This window comes from Phyllostomus discolor, chromosome X, assembly GCF_004126475.2.
Source record: "Phyllostomus discolor isolate MPI-MPIP mPhyDis1 chromosome X, mPhyDis1.pri.v3, whole genome shotgun sequence".
NCBI lineage: Eukaryota > Metazoa > Chordata > Mammalia > Chiroptera > Phyllostomidae > Phyllostomus > Phyllostomus discolor.
This window is the reverse complement of record NC_050198.1, coordinates 39,024,114-39,041,761: the sequence shown is the minus strand read 5'-3', so window position 1 is coordinate 39,041,761 and position 17,648 is coordinate 39,024,114. Positions and strand designations below refer to the sequence as shown.

The 17,648-nt window shown below is 54.9% G+C and overlaps 2 protein-coding genes across 3 annotated transcripts; both read right to left on the bottom strand.

Annotated features, from left to right (window-relative positions):
- Positions 1–2,299: 2,299 nt before the first annotated feature.
- On the bottom strand, positions 2,300–7,100 carry NAA10 (N-alpha-acetyltransferase 10, NatA catalytic subunit). Of its 2 annotated transcripts, XM_028522648.2 has the most exons (8): positions 6,942–7,100; positions 6,383–6,481; positions 5,986–6,044; positions 5,118–5,163; positions 4,916–5,031; positions 4,670–4,714; positions 3,322–3,406; positions 2,300–2,624 (listed from the first exon to the last, which is right to left on the bottom strand). In XM_028522648.2, the coding sequence occupies exons 1-8, from the start codon at positions 6,960–6,962 to the stop codon at positions 2,388–2,390; spliced, it is 708 nt and encodes a 235-aa protein (XP_028378449.1). In that variant the 5' UTR covers positions 6,963–7,100; the 3' UTR covers positions 2,300–2,387. The 2 variants fall into 2 exon arrangements, with proteins under 2 accessions (XP_028378449.1, XP_028378451.1); XM_028522650.2 differs by lacking the exon at positions 4,670–4,714.
- A 241-nt stretch (positions 7,101–7,341) lies between these two features.
- LOC114505727 (renin binding protein) lies at positions 7,342–15,563 on the bottom strand. Its single transcript, XM_028523475.2, has 11 exons — positions 15,475–15,563; positions 15,040–15,149; positions 14,816–14,891; positions 14,522–14,597; positions 14,170–14,342; positions 13,457–13,681; positions 12,876–12,957; positions 12,330–12,505; positions 11,540–11,671; positions 7,583–7,670; positions 7,342–7,496 (listed from the first exon to the last, which is right to left on the bottom strand). Exons 2-11 carry the CDS (start codon positions 15,144–15,146, stop codon positions 7,375–7,377), a joined length of 1,257 nt encoding a protein of 418 aa, XP_028379276.1. The 5' UTR covers positions 15,147–15,149; positions 15,475–15,563; the 3' UTR covers positions 7,342–7,374.
- Between the last annotated feature and the right edge of the window lie 2,085 nt (positions 15,564–17,648).

Here is a 17,648-nt window from a genome sequence, read left to right as displayed (position 1 = left end):
GACTCCAGAATGCAGACGTGATGCCCCATTCAGCCACTGCTTTAAAACCTCAAGTAACTAGCCTGGCTTTCAGGGCACTCGTTTGGCACTTAAGGCTTGCTCTATCCTTGGCTCCATTGTTCCCAAAGAATCCAAAATCCCATTATCATGCATTAGGCAAAGACCAGATCCAAAGGACTTTGCTAAACCTGTCCACGAGTGAAGAGTGAAGTGTACACTGGTCCTCAGGGGTGACCACAGTGCTGACGGGGTCAGGTCTGCAGCCTGGATGACAAACCAGAGGAGAGAGATCAATGAAAAGGGAAGCCGTTACAAGCAGCCCACATTACAGCAACAATAGATGAAAGCATGAATTGGGCAGTGAGGCCCCCTCCTATTTTCCTACAAATCGGCTTTCCAGAAGCTTAACAATGAGGTATAATGTTATGCACCTCAGCATATAGGTTCATGGGGGGCCGGGGAGAAGGTCCCTGAAGCCTACCCCAGAAGGGCAAAGCCTTCTTTCCTTCTATCAGCCTTCCAGCCACAACTTGGTTTTTTGGAACGAAAGCGGCCCCTCCCAGAGGCGAGGGAAGTGCTGGGCCCCAAAGGCCAGTCGGGCCTGCGGCTTCCCCTCCTTCCCCTAGCAGTTCCCACCTCCGCCCAGGAAACCGAACTGCCTGGGGGCGGCTAAGCGTCAGCGCCCGCCAAGGACGCAGGGCACCAAGGGCAAAGGGCGGGCCGGGTTCTTGTGGGCTGGGCAGAGGGAGGAAGGCGGGATCCACAAAGGAACCGCGCAAGCCGTCACGGCTCCCTCCCTCCAGCGCTGGGGCGCCGCTGAGTAACGCAGGGACGCCTCGCCGTTGCCGCTGGACCAATCAGAGCCTGGGAACGAGGCCGCCGCAGCTCGCGAAGCGGAAAGCTCTGACGCCCGGCGCAGAAGGCGGGACAAGTATCTGTTTGCCACCCCTGCAGGGAGGACCGCGATTTGAGCCGATCAGAATACAGCATTCGCCCGAGACAGGGAGCAGGCAGGCATGCGCAGACTCAACTTTCAATCCTCACCATCCCCACCCCGTAGTTACAGCTTCCCCGGCTGCTTGTTGATCACGTGCCAAGCGCCAGCCAAAGAGAATTGAGCTTCAAGCCTGGCGGCGAAACATTCAGCCTGGCGGGGGAAGTAGTGTGCCATCTGCAGTAGCAGGGACTTAAGGGACAGTGACAGCTCAGGAGTGCTGAGCTTCGCTGGGAGGTGGGCAGCCCGGACAGCCTGCTCAGGGTCTAGGAGCAGCAAGTGATGGTGCTGCAGCCAAAGGAAGAGGCACAGGAACAAATTTGGGGGTTATAGCGAAGCCATGCAAAACAGAGGTCTTTATATTCTGCATGAAATAACATTATCCATTTGTCAAAATCCATAGAATGTACAGCCCTGGCTGGTGTGGCTCAGTGGATTGAGTACCGGCCTGTGAACTGAACAGCCACTGGTTCGATTCCCAGTCAGGGCACATGCCTGGGTTGTGGGTGGGGGTCCTGAGTTGGGGGGGGGGTGTTCGAGAGGCAACCAATTGATATTTCTCTCCCTCTCTCTAAAAATAAATAAATAAATAGATGAAATCTTTTTTAAAATCCATAGGATGTACCAACACAAAGAGGGAAATGTAAACCCTGGACTGTAGTTAATAATATATCAATATTGGCTCAATTGTAACAAATGCAACACAATGCTCAAAATGTTAATAGGGGAAACTGCGGGGGGTAGAGGGGGTACATGGGAACTCTGTACTATCAGTCCATTTTGTAAACCTAAAACTACTAAAAGTCTATTAATTATTTTCAAATTAAGGCTTAGATTAGGGAGTAGATTCAAGGAGTACTATGGTGGTCAAACACACAGGACTCATGGACCTTTTGGATGGCAGGGGAGAGATGAATCAAGGGCAGTTGCCAGGACTTCCGCAAATGGTAGCTGGTTGGGCCATAACCCAGATAGGACATCAGTAGATAAGCCCAGTGAGCAGTTGGACTTAGGCGTCTAGAGGCCAGCAAGGCAGTGACTGGGCAGGGCTCAGAAGGCAGAGCATCTGCCCCCCTAGGTGGGTGTGGCATCCAGAACTCCAGGGTGTTCCTCCCTAGGGCCCAAAGATGCTGAAAGCCAACAGACTTGGGAGCTCCACCTCCAAAGCCCCGACAAAGCTCTTCCCTTCTACTTGGGCTTTCCAGGACACGCTGTGCCAAAAGGCTGTGAGGTCCACCTCCACAGGGACACAGAAGGGCCTGAGGCACACACCCCCCAAATGTGCCCACTCGCACACACAAATCCCCCAAGGCCACTGGGTGAAGTTTATTGTGAAACCTCGGGTGAGGATGGGATGGGCAGGCCAGAGTAGGGAGATGAGTGCTTGCAGGCTCTAGGAGGCCGAGTCGGAGGCCTCTGAGCTGTCCTTGACGTCGGTGCTCTCTGTGGTCTCACTGACCTCGCTGAGGTCCTTGCTGTCACCACCGCTGTCCTCTGCAGCCAGGCCCTTCTCCTCACGACAGGGCTCTCCTGAGCCTGGAAGCGAGTTGCCCTTGCCTTCCACCTTGTTCTCGATGGCGCCCAGCACTGTGTGCCTGCTCTTCTCCTTCAATTCCAGGTGCCGCCTCAGCTGCCATTGGGAGCCCAGGGAGAAGCAGGAGGAAGGAGATAGGACTAAGTCTCCAGACCACGTAGGCCCTCTCAAGCAGCCCAGGGGACTCTGTGCCTGTCACTTGCTGGGGGCAGGGGGCACAGTGAGAGGCAGCAGGGCCAGGGCAGGAAACAAAGGACCGCATTGGGTTGAATTCTGGCTCTGCCCTCTCTGGGCCCATTTTTTCTCCTGTAAAGGGAGTTTGCTCATGCCTCCCTCACACAGGCTGCTGTAGGACCTTGACTTTCTCCTCAGCCCTGTTTTGTCTTACCCCTGAGCCTTGAGGCAGGCCATGGCTGTCCCCAGGCCCCCACTGCTATCCTGGAGCCCTCACTCTCAGCGCATCCAGGGGCCTCCTCCCTTGCCTCTCACATCACGCCTCAGGGCGGCACAAGCTTCTTCCTGAAAATGGAATCTTGGGCCGATGTAGCCTCCTTCAAAGCCCTGACAAGGCCCAGCTTCCTCCCTGACAGCTGAGGAAACGGAGGTGACAAGGGTCAGGACTCCCAGCAATGTGGCCACAACAGCTGGCACCTGGTCCATCTCACCTCCAGCCATTGCAGCCCTCCTGCTGTTTTAGGGCCCCTGGGAGCTTCACCTTCCTTTCAGCAGGGCCTCCCCTACTTGCCTTGCTTTTCTTTATCTGTGGGGACTGTGGCCCTGGCCCCACTCTTACCTCATCGGCCATCTGGGTGAGATCCCGCTTCATTGCATACGCATCTTCCCCATCTGCATAGTACTTAGGCTCCACTTCACTGATCCTGTGGGCAGGGGGTGGATAGAAGGATGACCCAAATCAGTGGTCCAATTTTCCTCAGCCTTCTGGCATCATGTAGTGGGGCAGGGTGTCGTTTCCCCCTGAAGGACCCTTTTGTAGACAAGCCCCATTTCCAACATAGCCTTCCCTCTGCTCTCTCCAGCAGAGAGTAATACCCAGCGCCTTTATCCCTCTCTCCCCTCTGCCAGGTCCTGCCATGGTCCAGCATCCCTAATCTGACTACCAAGATCTTTCTGTGGTTTCTTGTGAGTTGAGGCCTGGAGTTTAGCCATCCTCTTCCCTCCCTGACCTGCTCCCTGTCACTTACTGAGACTGCATGGTCAGTTCCTATGCCTAGCAGCTGGGACAGGGGAGGAGGGGTGCTGCACCCTCTGCTCCTGATAGTCATTGCCAGGCAGTGTGGCCCCCAGCCCTAGCAGCTCAGGAGGTGTGTGTGCAGACTTGGGTACCTGCCACTGGAATAGTAGTTGGACTTGATGGCCTAGAAAGGCTGTGCCATACCTAAGCCCCTGGAATTGCTGACCACTGAAGGTATCAGCACCTGGGTCAAAGATCCCTCCTCAAATACCCTTCACAACAGTCCCTTCTCATCCCCCACTAAACGCAGACTGAGTACCATCTCAGTGGGCCCTCCAGGGACAGGCCATCCCGGCCTCCTACTCGAGTAGCTTTTGCCATCATGTATTGGGTGCGTCAATTCCCTGCCAGGCTCTTTCTGTCCTGTACCAGGCACACAGAGACCCTGCTGTCCCTGAGTGGACCCACCCTCATCCACCAGGATGCCCGGGGCTCTAGCTCCCTCCACTCCTCGTGCAGAGGCTTCTGTAGCACCATGTTCTCCTTTCTTCTGGCCCCACTTAGATGCTTCCAGGTGCCTGACCACTCTGAGTCTTGTTCCTCAGCCTGTGCTCATGTCCTGAGCCCTCATCTCTCCTGAACCCTCACTGGAAAGCCTGTGTGCTCTTCACCTTTGCACGGCCGGCATCAAGCAATCGCTCCTCCACTGAGCAAGACATATCACACATCCTTCTGCATCTCATGCCTTGAGCAGATGGCAGCAGGTAAGTGCCGTCACCACTGAGAGTGGAGGAGGCACCCTGACAACGTGTGTGGAGTCCAGGACCTGCTCCCCGTGTCAGCCTCCCCCAGCCCACTGCCTGGAAGTCAGCTCAGCCCATCCCAGCCACATGGATGAGCCAGACCTGAGACCACCCCCACTACATTAGAAAAATCTAGATCTACTTACTGAAAGTTGAGGGTGTTGGAATAGAGGTGCAGGGCGGCCCGGTTACTGCAGGGGAACAAGGCACTACTGAGCTGCACAGGCTCGGTCAGGCAGGGATAGCACGTCCAGGTCCTATCCCTCTTCCTAGCGCCCCCCCTCCCCACTAATCCCACTTCCAGATCTTCTCCAAAAGCCAGGGCACCCCAGGATCCACATCAAGACGGTATCTCCTCCCTACTCCTCCCTTCCCTAGGCCCTGGCTTCCACCTCTTCCTGACATGCAGGGAAACATATTTGGCATTGAAGTTCTCAATCATGGCTCGGGAGGCCTGGTCCATCAGCTTCTGAGCCAGGCCAAGGCGTCGGTGGGAACGCTTCACAGCCTGGTGAAAGAAGGGTGCGTCCTCAAGGGCTGCCCCAACTAACCCCTACTTCCACCCCCATCAGAGCCTGCATGGGCCCTACGCACCAGTGAGGTGATATGTCCATGGGGCACATCATCTGGGTCCTCTTCCCTAGAGCAAGAAGAAAGGAAAGGATGCAGCTACTACCCTGCACCCCCACCCCGCATATGTACATGGCAGGAGCACGAACTCCTCTGGCTGGCCCCAAAGTTCCCCCAGACCTGGGATGGGGGGACAGCTGGGACACCCAACACCCTTCACAGCAGCCACATGTAGTGTCAACGGAGTACAATGGAATATTGTCCAGTGATAAAAAGAAATGAGCTCGCAAGCCATGAAGAGACATGGAGTAACAAATTCACATTACTAAGTGAAAGAAGCCAATCTGAAAAGGCTGTATAGTTTCTGGTTGCAAGTGAATGACATTCTGGAAAAGGTAAAACTATGAGACAGTACAAAGATCAGTAGTTGCCAGGAGGAAGAGGGTGGGAAAAAGAGGCAAGCACACAGAGAGGATTTTTATTTTAGGACAGTGAAACTACTCTGCATGGCATTCTAATAGTGGATACATGTCATTAGATATTTGTGTAAATCCACAGAAAGTACACCACCAAGAATAAAACTTAATGGGGACTATAGACTTTAACAATGCAGCAATACTGTTGCATCCAGTGTAACAAATATACCACAAGGCCTTAACAATAAAGGAAACTAGGGGGGAAAGGGTATATAAGAACTCTGTACTTCCCATTCAATTTTGCAGTGAGCTTAAAACTAAACTAAAAAACAGTCTGTAAATTAATGAAAAAAAAAAAAAAAGAAAAAGAAAAAACCCAACCCAGGCAGCATCCACCAAACACGTGCAGTGTTCCTACGCCGCCCCCTCCCCACCCAGCTCCCACACCCAGCTTCTCTCCCTTGTTGGTGACTCACATTTTGGCCAGGACATACCCCACAATCTTCCCATTCTCATCCTCAGCGATGTAAGAGAGCTGGGTGACAGGGAGGAAAAAGAAGTCAGAAAACAACTTCCTGTCCCAGGTGAGGAGCCCTTAGGGGACACCTCGGCCCACAGCCCGCCCTCTACATGACAGACAGAAGTCCATCAAGTGGTGAGTACAGTGACAGCTCCTGACCTCCAGGCCCAGTGGCTTGGTTTCCCCGCAGCACACTGCGCCCCTTTCTTTCCCAGGGAGAGAACAGACAGAGGTGTGAATCCTGTCCCTCCCTCCCTTGGTCCAGTTCTAAGCTACCCACTCTGGGTGAAAACACCCACTCCTCCCAAACTGATGCCTGATGTCTGCAGTCCCCAAATCCCCCAGCTGCCCACCTGGGGCCAGGAGAGGCCATGGTAGAAATAGTATTTCATCTGGTAGTTCTCTGGCAGGCACAGGAGGTTGCAGTGCTGCATGTTCATCAGGTCCTCTGGCTGCGGGGAGGAGGGCAGTGGAATGCAGTCAGGCCTGGAACTGCGGTGACTAAGCAGGCCTCGGTCCTGTCAGAAGCCTTCCTGCTGTCTGTCTAGTCACCGACCACCCCCACCCCCCGCAGGACTTAGCCGGCCAGTGGCTGTCTTTACACAGGCCTGGCCCACAGGCGCCGTGCAAAAATCGTCTGTCCGTGGTATGAACGTGGGTGCCACGGGGGGCTCCCGGACACCACGCAACTGAACCCCGACATCCCGCAAAGACGGGGTCCGCAGCCCCGGCCCCCTCTTCGGGTAGGTCCGGCCCCCTCTTCGGGTAGGTCCACCCCACGGACACCTTGGCCTTCACCTCCCCGCGCAGGACGGCCGGCCCGGGACGCGGCAGGCCCCTCGGGAGCATGCGCACGCGGCCACCCGACCTGCACCCACGCGGCGCGGACAGCCTTCCGCCCTGGCCCCTCACCCTCGCATTGCGGATGTTCATAACGGCGGCGGGGATCGCGGCTCCCAGCGGCTCGTGAACGCGCAGTCAGCTGCCGCCGCGATCCAAAGTGACACGGGGCCGGGGCCGGGGCCGGGCGCGGGCTTGCGGGGGCGGGGGCGGAAGGGGAGGTGCGCTCCGAGACTGGCCACCGGCCGGAAGTGCTCGCCGCCGCACCCGCCCTCTCGGCCGCACGGCCAATGAGCCAGATCCCCGAGGGCTGGGGCGGTACCGTCGGCGGGCGGGGCGGTGCTCGGGGAAGGCTAATGCACCGAGCAGTCAGGACTGTCGGCGGGCGGGCTACCATCTGGGCGAACAGGTGCCGTCCTGCAAGGACGGCGGCTACACCCAACCCCGGCGACCCCACAGATACGCGCACGCGGGCAGTGTAGCATCCTCAGCTTTATTCAGCGCTTCAGCAGGCGGGATCGGCGGACGGGGACGCGGCGCCGCGATCAGGGACCTGGGCGAGGCGGCTCAGCAGAGCGTCCAGCATCTCCTCGCACATGGCTAGGCACCGCGGCACGTGGAAGCAGCCTGCGGGGAGAGGACAGATGGCGGGTTGGGAGGACCGGGGTCCGCCAAGTTCCCGTAGCCCGTGGAGCCTCCCGTCCCCCACTCACCTTTGAAAGGACCCCCCTTGATGGTGAGGGCAACAGTCCCCTCTCGGTTTAGGTAGCCAAACCATTCCCCGTACTCTGGATCTCGAAACTGGAATAACAATGAGACATTGACAGCTAGCATCTGCAGGAGCCGCCCATTTGCGACAGGCCTAGGGAAGGGTGTCTCACTGTCCCCACTGCACTGTGACCCGGGTCAGAGCTCAGGTTGACCCCAGGTAACCTGGCTCCAGAATCGGTGCTCTTAGAACAACACACCACACCGCATCCCGGACGAGGATAAAAGCGAGGGGCTTTCCCCCCTCTCTTTTCTGCAGGGGTTTGAGAGTCTATAGCTAGATAACCCACTGAGGGAAAGGAGCACAGCCTGATAGATTAAATACTGCAAGACGGACTGAAAAGAACCCTGCTTAGGGATTATAGAAACGTTATATATCTTGATTGTGCTTGTGATTACACAGATGTATACATTGCCAAGTCTTAGTGAACTGGGCACTCCAAATGGACACATTGTAGTGTCTATAACTTGTATTTCAATGAAGTCGATTTAAAGAAAGAAAAAAGAGAACCCTGATGGAGGTGCTGGTATGTCAGGTAACTTTATAACAAGTTAGTCCCTTGGAGTCCCTGCTCCCTAATGCCCAGGCTTGTCTTCCAGTAGCTGACACTGTGAATGTCTGTCACCGAGATCTGATTCCTGCGTTGCTCCACACAGGTCCCAGATGCACCTCCCCCTCCCTCAGAGCCACCTGAAGTCTGCCTCTGCCCAGCAACTCTGTTGACCCTTCCGCATTCCTCCCTTCTCTCCTGCTTGAATCCCATTGGCCACCTGTCCAGAGAGGCTTGTCAATTCCTTTCACACGCCCCAGGATGGACCTCAGAGCCCTAGCCTCAGTCCTTTTTCCTTCCTGGATAGAGACTTCAATGGAATCGAGCCCCTTCTGAGAAAGGTCATAGAGGAAATCAATGACATTGAAGTCCACTATCAAAGTATCTGCCCTGGCTGGTGTGTCTCAGTGGATTGAGTGCCAGCCTGCAAACCAAAGGGTTGCTAGTTCAATTCCCAGTTAGGGCACATACCTGGGTTGTGGGCCAAGTCCCCAGTGGGGGGTACATGGGAGGCAGCCACACATTGATGCTTCTTTCTTTCTCCCTCCCTTCCTCTCTCTCTAAAAATAAATAAATACAACCTTTTTAAAGTATCTTAATTATTATTAAATATTAATACCCTATTTCATTGATTTTTTTTAAAGATGGAGGAAGAGAGAGAGAAACATCAATGCAAAAGAGAAGCATCGGCCCTGCTCTAGTTCAGTGGATGGAGTGCAGGCCTGTAAACCAAAGGGTTGCTGGTTCGACTCCCAGTCAGGGCACATGCCTGGGTTGCAGGCCAGGTCCCCAGTAGGGGGCATGTGAAAGGCAACCACACATTGATGTTTCTCTCCCTCTCTTTCTCCTTCCCTTCCTCTCTCTCTAAAAATAAATAAAATCTTTGGAGAGAGAGAGAGAAGCATCAATCGGTTGCCTTCCATACATGCCACAGACATGCAACCTAGGTGTATGCCCTGACTGGGAATCAAATTGTTAACCTTTTGGTTATAGGACAATGCTCCAACCAACTGAGCCACTTAGGCTAAGGCTCAAACTGTCTTTTCAGGTTCTGCTAGCTCAGTTGGTTACAGCATTGTTTTGTTACAAACAAGGTTTTGGGTTCAATCCCCAGGCAGGGCACATAAAAGAATCAACAGATGAATACGTAAATAAGTGGAATAACAATGCAATGTTTCTCTCTCCCTTCCTCCCTCTCCCTCCCTCTCTCTGTCTCTCTCTAAAACTCAATCAATAAAAAAAAGGATCTCTTTAACTTAGGGCCCATGAGTTGCTGTCTTCTTTGTAGGGGGTAAAACTAGTTCTGTATCTATTCATTCTATCTTTCTAGAGACATAGTGTCCTCACTCATTTTTTAACTATTTGATCTGACATGGAAAGATAGATAACAAAGAATTTAACTGTTTTCCTGTCCAGTTTTTCTGTGGGTGTCTAAATTTTTGCGTTTTGTAGTTTGTGTTGGCTAGTGTATAATGATTGACCTGTTGGTGATAACTTTTGTAATTGTTCAAATGCAATCTCTATCTCTTTAAAATGCATTCCTTAAATTTAACTTGAGGCAGTTAAAACTGGTGGCCTCTAACACACGTTCTTTATTAATGCATTCAATATTAAGATACAGCATTGGGTCTCATGACTCCTGGGTTTGGAAGTAGTGATGAGCTTGTGCAATACTTGGAGATGCCTCTCTAAGTACAATGTAACATGAACATATTTGAGATTTCTTGTTTTAAAATTTTTTTTAAAGATTTTATCCATTTACCTTTAGAGAGGGGAAGGGAGGGAGAGAGGGAGAGAAACATCAATGTGTGGTTGCCTCTAGCATGCCCCCTACTGGGGACCCGGGCTACAACCCAGGCATGTGCCCTGGCTGGGAATCGAATTGGCGACCCTTTGGTTTGCAGGCCGGCACACAATCCACTGAGCCACACCAGCCAGGGATAAGTATTTTATTTTATTTATTTTTAGAAAGAGGGAAAGGGAGGAAGAAAAAGGGGCAGCGAAACATCGACCGGTTGCCTCTTGCAAGACTGCAACTGAGGGCCTGGCCTACAACCCAGGCATGTGCCCTGACTGGAAATCGAACCAGCAACCTTTTGTTTGGCCGGCTGATGCTCAATCCACTCAGCCACACCAGCCAGGTCCTATTTGGAATTATTATTGGTGAGAAATTTGGGTGCTGCTAATACTACTATGGTCACTGCCTCCATTCATAATGGGAATAAATGCTAGATTTCAGTTAGAGCTTAGTACAAATAAAGATGTAATTTTCTTTCAGGTTTTGAAGCCCATGGACTCTTATAGCAGAATAAGACCTCCTGCTATAGTTTCTCCCATTCTGGAGTTTACCAGTGGACTACGGTGTGGCTTTAGAAGTTAAACAGTAATCTTCATTTATTCGCCACCAGGCTCAGCACCTGAGGTACCCCTCAGCAGTAGCTGGTATAGCTCATCACTCTTTGGCCTCCGGGAGGCCTCAGCTTCCTTCCTACCTTGAAGCTGATTCTTGTCTCCTTTGTTGGGCTTCCTATTCCCTCTTCTCCTTCTGTACTTTCAGAAGCTTACTTTGTCTCCTGGCTTCCAGTATCATGTATACTCTTGTTTTTACAAAATATTTTATTTATTTGTTTTTAGAGAGTGGGGAAGGGAGAGAAAAAGAGAGGGAGAGAAACATCACTGTGTGGTTGCCTCTTGTGCGTCCCCAACCGGGGACCTGGCCTGCAACCCAGGCATGTGCTCTTGACTGGGAATTGAACCAGCGACCCTTTGGTTCCCAGGCCAGCACTCAATCCATGGAGCCACAGCAGCCGGGGCTCATCTATACTCTTATAACACCCAAACAACCCTGGCCCAGACCTCTCCCACTTAACTGGACTTTGATACATCTGTACACTGCAATTCCCACCCCAGGCCAGGCCCCATCTTCACTGGCCAGGAGGACAGCTATAGTCTCCTGTCTCCCTGCCTTTGCCCCATGCCCTGTAGCCTCCCCTCCTGAAGCCCCAGGACCCAGTAATGCCTAAATCAGGCAAGGTGACAGCTCTGTACAGAGCATCCCTGCCACTATTATTTCCTCCCACAGCCCCCCGACCTTGCTTTATTTTCCACAGCTCTCACTGCCATCTGTGTTTGCTCGCTTGTTTATGGTCTGTCCCCCCACCCCATACTGAAATATAAGCTTCAAGGGAGCAGGGACTGCTCTGTGGACTGAACAGAGAGCACCTAGGGGGTGTGGGATGACCCTCACCATCCCTGGCCAGCCTTCTCCCACAGCTCAGGAAAGCCTGCCTGTGTCTCCTCCACACTCCTGCTGAGCCCATAGAGGGCTGTGGACCAGGAAGCAGCACTTACCTGGCAGAAGGTGTACTCAGCCACCTGGTAGAAGAGGTGCAATAAGGCAGGGTCCCCACTGTCACTGTAGCCCATGAGTAAGGCAATCATGGCTTCACTGTGCGGCCACCAGAGCTTCATGGACCACTCCAGCTGAGAGCAGAGCAGACGAAGGCATCTGAGAGCCCAGGGTCCCACCCTCCACCACCTCTCTCAACAGCAAAGTCACCCTCATCTTTCAGGCCCTGGCTCAGACTCCATCTGGCCCAAGCACCTGGAGCTTAATCACAGAGATGTCCTGGATGGACATCTCTGGGAGTTTGAATGGCCCCTCGAACAGGAGTGGCTTCTGGACCCAGTACACACCAAAGGGCAAGGATGGGCAGGCTTTCCTTTAGCCCTGGAATTAAAACCTGTCTGTCTTGCGAGTCTGTCTAAAGCCCCCAGGACACTCAGTTCCTGCCAGTGGCAGAGTCAGCCACTCTGCCAATGTCAGCAGGACCAAGGCACAATCAGAGGACCAGGCATAAGGGAGCAAATCTGCTACCCCTGCTAACACCTTAAAATCACCCAGAGAGCCTTTTCAAGGTGAAGGGAACAAGTGCCTCTGCATAGGCATTGTCTGTGCACACGAGCTCAAGGACCGCTGGTACCGAAGTCAAAAGCTTACCACTGGGGTCATGCTGGGCAAGTTTACCCCTCTGAGCCCAGCTCCCTCTCTGTGAAATGGGTGATGAGAGCAAGCTCTGAACCTCTCAAAACAGAAAGCTTTGAACAGGTTAGTATCACGTGGCCCTGAGCACATTCCCACCTGGGTAGGGCACAGGCCATCCACATCCTGGAAATAGAAGAGGCCTCCGTGGTCAGGGTCCCATCCAGAGCGGAAAGGCAACAACAGGAACTTGTCAATAATGTGGACTCGAAGTTCAGGGTCACCTTTCCGGATGGCATGACGGAGCAGGAACCATCCAGCTTCTAGGGCGTGGCCTAGTGAAGGCTCAGGGTAAGGCAGGCTGCGGATCCTCCCCTCGGCTGGGAGGCTCAAGCCCCCACAATGACCACCGTGTTTCCCTTCCTAGCTCCCTAACATCCGGAGCTGCTGAGAGCTCCCCGGCCCACATGACAGACCCTCCCATATAGAAAGCTTGCTCCCCCAACACCAATCCGTCCCGGACTATCCCTCCTGCTGCTGACGCCCCAGCTTGGGAGGTCTGTCACCCCTTCCTTGTCTGGTCCTTGGCTGGGAGAGGGTGAAGGGAAGAAGGCGGCTCCCAGGTACCCCCTCATCTGATGCCTAGAGACTGAAGCTGAGTGCTTCCCTCCTCCAGGGTGGCACCCAGCCCACCTTGCCCCTCACCTGGGTTCTGGTGTCTTCCCAGGCAACCAGAAAGTTCCTTGCCATCCTCTGAGACATTCTCTAGCACAGCCTGCCCATCCCTCTGCCAGGAGAGGAGCAGGAGAAAGTAATTCTGCCTTCAGCCCCCACCATCCAACCATAAAGACCCTCCTTCCCTCCCTCCCTCCATAAGCTGCAAGCTTGGGCAGGCCTGGCTCAGAGGGGCATTTGAGGAGAGGCTAACTCACTGCCAAGGGCCTGGACAGGGCCCACCAAGGTGACAATGGTGGGACATTGAAGGCACCGAGATTGGGTGGGCTAAGCTGCCCACAGAAGCCTGGAAGGACTTGGGTCTGGCTGGGTATCCTGCTCTCTGATGTGCCTGAGGCTCTGGCACCCTTCCTCTTGCCCTTGGCTCCACCCAGTTCCCTGGGCTCTCCACCTTCCCAAGGGTCCTGGGCTGAGCCTCCTTATCTTAAAGGGGACCACCAGGGTCCAGGTTGGTGTGGGTGCAGGTGGAGGAGCTGCCCTGAGGAGTGGGGGTACCCTGCTTCCCGGCACCCAGGTCCCGTCTGGCAGCTGGCACCAGCCTCCTGCCTCACCTGGACATGCTGCAGAATCCTCTGGGCGCACCAGTCCCCCAGCTCGGCGTACTTGCCCGCCAGTTCATCATCCGCCTCCCCAAGCTGTTCCACCAGGTTGAGCAGCATCATGGGCACCGCCATGGACTCTGAGGCCGGAGTCCCTGGGAGCCAGGGCCGGCCCAGCCCCGATGGGTCTTTCCGAACCCAGTATACGATCTGATCCATCATCTCCACCGCTTCCCTCTGGGTGGGGGCGAGATGAGGGGAGGCCCAGGCTGAGTGGGGGTGAGGTGAGGGGAAGCCCAGGCTGAGGCTGCCTCAGGGCTCCCAGTCTGGGAGTACATGCCACTCCCAAGCAATGAGGTTGGGAGCACAAGGGGCACCAGGGAAGAGGGAGAGGCCCCCACCCAGGTGGGGGCTGGCCATGGATCGGCCCCTCTGTACCCAGGGTCCCTGTGAAGGTGCGGGGAGGGGGAAGGAGTTCAGAAGTGAAGAAGACTTCTGTGGGGATACCCTCAGACACTGTGTCAATACAGTGCAATACGGAGGGGTGTTGCCAGCAGCCCTGGAGCCATGGGGGCCCAGGGGAAGGACTGACATTGACAACAGACCCAGCCTGCAGACAGGGCCTGGGGGAAAGGCTTGCACACAGAGCGGGAGTGCATCAGGTGGCTATTGCCCAGCACGGGCGAGAGCACAGAGATCCTCAGGGCAGCCTCTGTTCAATGCACCTGGTAATGTGCTTCCCCTGTCACTCGCCACAGCTCGTTCATGGCCATGGTGTAGAAACACTCGCTAAAGATGGTTCGCTGCACCTTGACCGGGCGGCCATCCCGTGTCAGGACAAAGGCACACTTCTTTCCAGGAGGTGCCACTCGGGCATAACGCAGCAAAAATTCGCCACCTGGTGGTTGGAAAACTGACATGCTAGAATTCAGGTGAGGACACTCTCACCTCTTCTTCCCACCTGTGAGCGTCCCCAGGCTCTTCACTGTTTCTAGACCCCTCTAGAAAGTAGGCAGATATGAGCTATTGCGTAAACTTGGAGTGGCCTTTGGGGAGGTAGGGGTAGGGAGAGGACACCTGCTTTAGCTGAATCGAGAAGTTCAGGGCAGCGGAAGCGCTCAAACTTGCGGTACAGGTGACAATACATCCACACCTGTGAAGGAGCAGAGGGAATGTGGCTTAAGCAAGGGGCAGCAGGGTCCTCAGGGCTGGGGTGAGGGGGAGTCCTAGGTGCCCTTGTCAGGGCAGGGATAGTGTCGAGGTGACAGACTTTGTCATGTGTGTGCACTTGTGGACCGAAGCAGGGCAGACCAAGCTGGCTTTGTCTTCCACCCCTGGGAAAGCTGCAAGCAAGCCTGGGCACATCCCTACCTGCCTCCCCTGTAGCCAGACATACTTGAGGTCGTCATACACATGCCCATCACGGCCGAGGCACGTGAAGAAGCCCCTGTAGGACACAGCGTTAGCAAAGGGAAGGGGCCCTGCACCCCCAACAGCCTGCTGGGCCCAGCAGATCTGAGACAGCTAAGAGTGAGGCAGGGGCTCAGGTGAGGCAAAGACCCTGCTGAGGGCACGGGAAGGAGGGCGAGGCGCACCCATACTCCTGGTCGTGGGAGTGCTCCATCCAGAAAGCCACCACACGGTCAAGCTCCTGCCCCACACGCTCCTTCCAGGTCTGCAGAGTCTCCTGCTCCTTCTCCATTTCCTGGGGAACTTGGGACTTGGAGGTGCAGCTCCCCCACAGACCTCCCCATCTTCCTGGATCCCAGCCTCCTGAACGGGCTCCCCTGTGCCCCAGGTCACCCTAGGCTTGAGTGGGCACCGGGGCTGCCTGACCTGTCTCCCCCAGGCCCTCAGGCCTGGGGATCCAGCCTTTGATTTTCCCCCAACTCGTGTGCAGCGCTGCCCTCTGGCCTGGAACCAGCCCCAAGACTGACCCCACCAAACCGAAACAAAAGCTTAATCCCCATGGGCCCCACCACTGAGCCGCCACACTCAGAGGACCCCCCCACCCCCCCGTTCATCCCTACCTCTCCTCCAGGACGCCAGACAGAGATGGTCACAATCCCGTGACTGTCACTCAGCTGACCCAGCTTCGCCCCACCCACCCCCTCCTTAGGGGTTCCGCAGGGCCTGGGGGTGGGGCCGCGATGGGGGCGGGGCTCGACAAGTCGCTATGCCCCGCCCCCATTCCGGCTCCGCCCCCACACTCGGGCTGGCTGCGACCCTCTAGTGGCTGAACCCCGCCATCGCTGCCACTGGGGCCGTCAGCTCAAGATCTTTCTGGTGGGAAATTCTGGGTGAGTTTGCAGGAAGGCCTGGGACGAGGCGGGGTGGGGGCGCTAGAAGTGTGGGTGTGTTGGGGAACGTGGGCCAGCTCTCCCTGTCCAGCCGTCTCTCCCCACCCATGAACTAAATCCTGAGAGGGGCCCTAGTGTGGGAGTGTGGCTGGGCCAAGGGGAGAGACCACGGGCATTGGCCTCAGCAAAGGTGTGAGGCTCAGGTGCAGCAAGAGAGGGGATGGCTGGAAGTGCACGAACTGAGGCCCTTCTGACCTGTGACCCCACAGAGTGAGCAACTCCTCTGGACGAATCAGCTCCTCATCAACTGCTTCAGTCGTCAGGGTCAGTACAGGGCAACCGTTGGCATTGACTTCTTGGCTCAAGTGATGCAGCTCAAAAGCCAGGCATCAATTGCGCAGGTAAGAGTGGGTGTCCTGGGACCTCTGTCTTCTAGTCCCCAAGTTCTCCAGGCCTGTCTTCCAGTGGCCAGATGTGGTTTGTGTGACTCTGTGACTGTCTGACCTGATCAGGTGCCCTGAGCAAGGCTGGCTGACCAACTGTCCCTCACTTGCCCTGGGGTGGGCATAATTATGTGGAAGCTGTGATCTAGGGGCCGGATTGCCTGAGGGCCCTGGGCTCCCAGTATGGCTTGTGGGAGCTTGGACTTCTGGGTCGGTCGCCCCTTCTTCTGCAAGGATGGATTGCAGCCCAGGAGTGTAAGTGGGCCTCCCTGCCTCATCAGTGCAGCTCCAGAATTCTGCCAGAACGCAGAGGTTCCAGTGCCTGGGCATGGCCCTATGCTGCAGCTCCCACCGCTGTGTGCTGGTCTTTGATGTCACAGTAGCTGACTCCTTCCAGGCTCTGGTTGCTCGGCAGGCCGACTTCCTGCTGTGGGTTGACCTTCCCAACCCCAAACAAATCCCCTTTGCAATGCTTGAGAATAAGACTGACCTCTCAGTGGGTAGGGTTACAGGCATACCTTGGAGATTCTGCGGGTTCTGTCCCAGGACACTGCAATAAAGTGAGTTCTAATCTTTTTAAAAATATGTTTTTAATTTATTTTTACAGAGAAGGGAAGGGAAGGAGAAAGAGGAGAGAAGCATCAATGTACCTCTGGCATGCCCCCAACTGGGGCCCTAACCCACAACCCAGAGCATGAGTTGTAATCTTTTTGCTGGTCGAGTGTCTTGCCTTCAATTTGTGAAAGACAGAACATCTATGCTGTACATAAAACAAGGTATGCCAGCCCTGATGGATGTGGCTCAGTGGGTTGTACATCGTCCTGCAAACCAAAAGGTTGCTGGTTCTATCCCCAGTTGGAACACATGCCCGGGTTGCTGGCCAGATCTGTTCGTGCTGGTCTCAAAATAATGGGCCCCCAGTTGGGGACCTGCGACAGGCAACTAACTGATTGATGTTTCTCTTCCACATCTATGTTTCTCTCCCTCTCTTTCTCCCGCCCTTTCCCTTTCTCTAAAAATAAATAACTAAAATCTTAAAAAAAGAAAACAAGGCATGCCTGTGCACTGCAGTTTTTGTTTTGCCTCTACCCTCCACCCTAGTTCATGCTTAGCGGGGCTCACCCCTTGCTTTGGGCCCAGTGGGGGGTCTGTGTTGACCTGCCCTGTTCCCAGATGCCTGTCATCATTTATAGTGTACCTCTTTATGTTCAGTCTCACCCCTGCCTTTCTTGCACTCTGTCTCGCTCATGCCCAACCAAGGGCAAGCCTTGGTACATGGAGGGTTCTGAGGTTCCTATTGGTGGGCCCCCTGGCCCTGGATCCGGTAGACAAGGCCTTGGCCAGTCTCCTGATACCACTCCTCTTCCCTCGCAGGTCTCTCCCCAGGAGGCTGATGAATGGTGAGCCTGTTATTTTGAGACCAGCACCAACTGGTGTGGCCCTTGCCTTCCCTAGTGCCAC

What these genes read in the sequence shown, in the direction of transcription:
- NAA10 (XM_028522648.2), bottom strand. Translation starts at nt 6,962, where the DNA reads ATGAACATCCGCAATGCGAGG. An exon ending in ATGGCCTCTCCTGGCCCCAG is followed by an intron (nt 6,045 to 6,382) that starts GTGGGCAGCTGG and finishes CCTGTCACCCAG; the next exon opens with CTCTCTTACATCGCTGAGGA. An exon ending in ATGGACATATCACCTCACTG is followed by an intron (nt 5,032 to 5,117) that starts GTGCGTAGGGCC and finishes TTCTTTCACCAG; the next exon opens with GCTGTGAAGCGTTCCCACCG.
- LOC114505727 (XM_028523475.2), bottom strand. Translation starts at nt 15,146, where the DNA reads ATGGAGAAGGAGCAGGAGACTCTGCAGACCTGGAAGGAGCGTGTGGGG. An exon ending in GGGAAGACACCAGAACCCAG is followed by an intron (nt 12,506 to 12,875) that starts GTGAGGGGCAAG and finishes AGCCTTCACTAG; the next exon opens with GCCACGCCCTAGAAGCTGGA. An exon ending in CTGAGTACACCTTCTGCCAG is followed by an intron (nt 7,671 to 11,539) that starts GTAAGTGCTGCT and finishes TTGTTATTCCAG; the next exon opens with TTTCGAGATCCAGAGTACGG.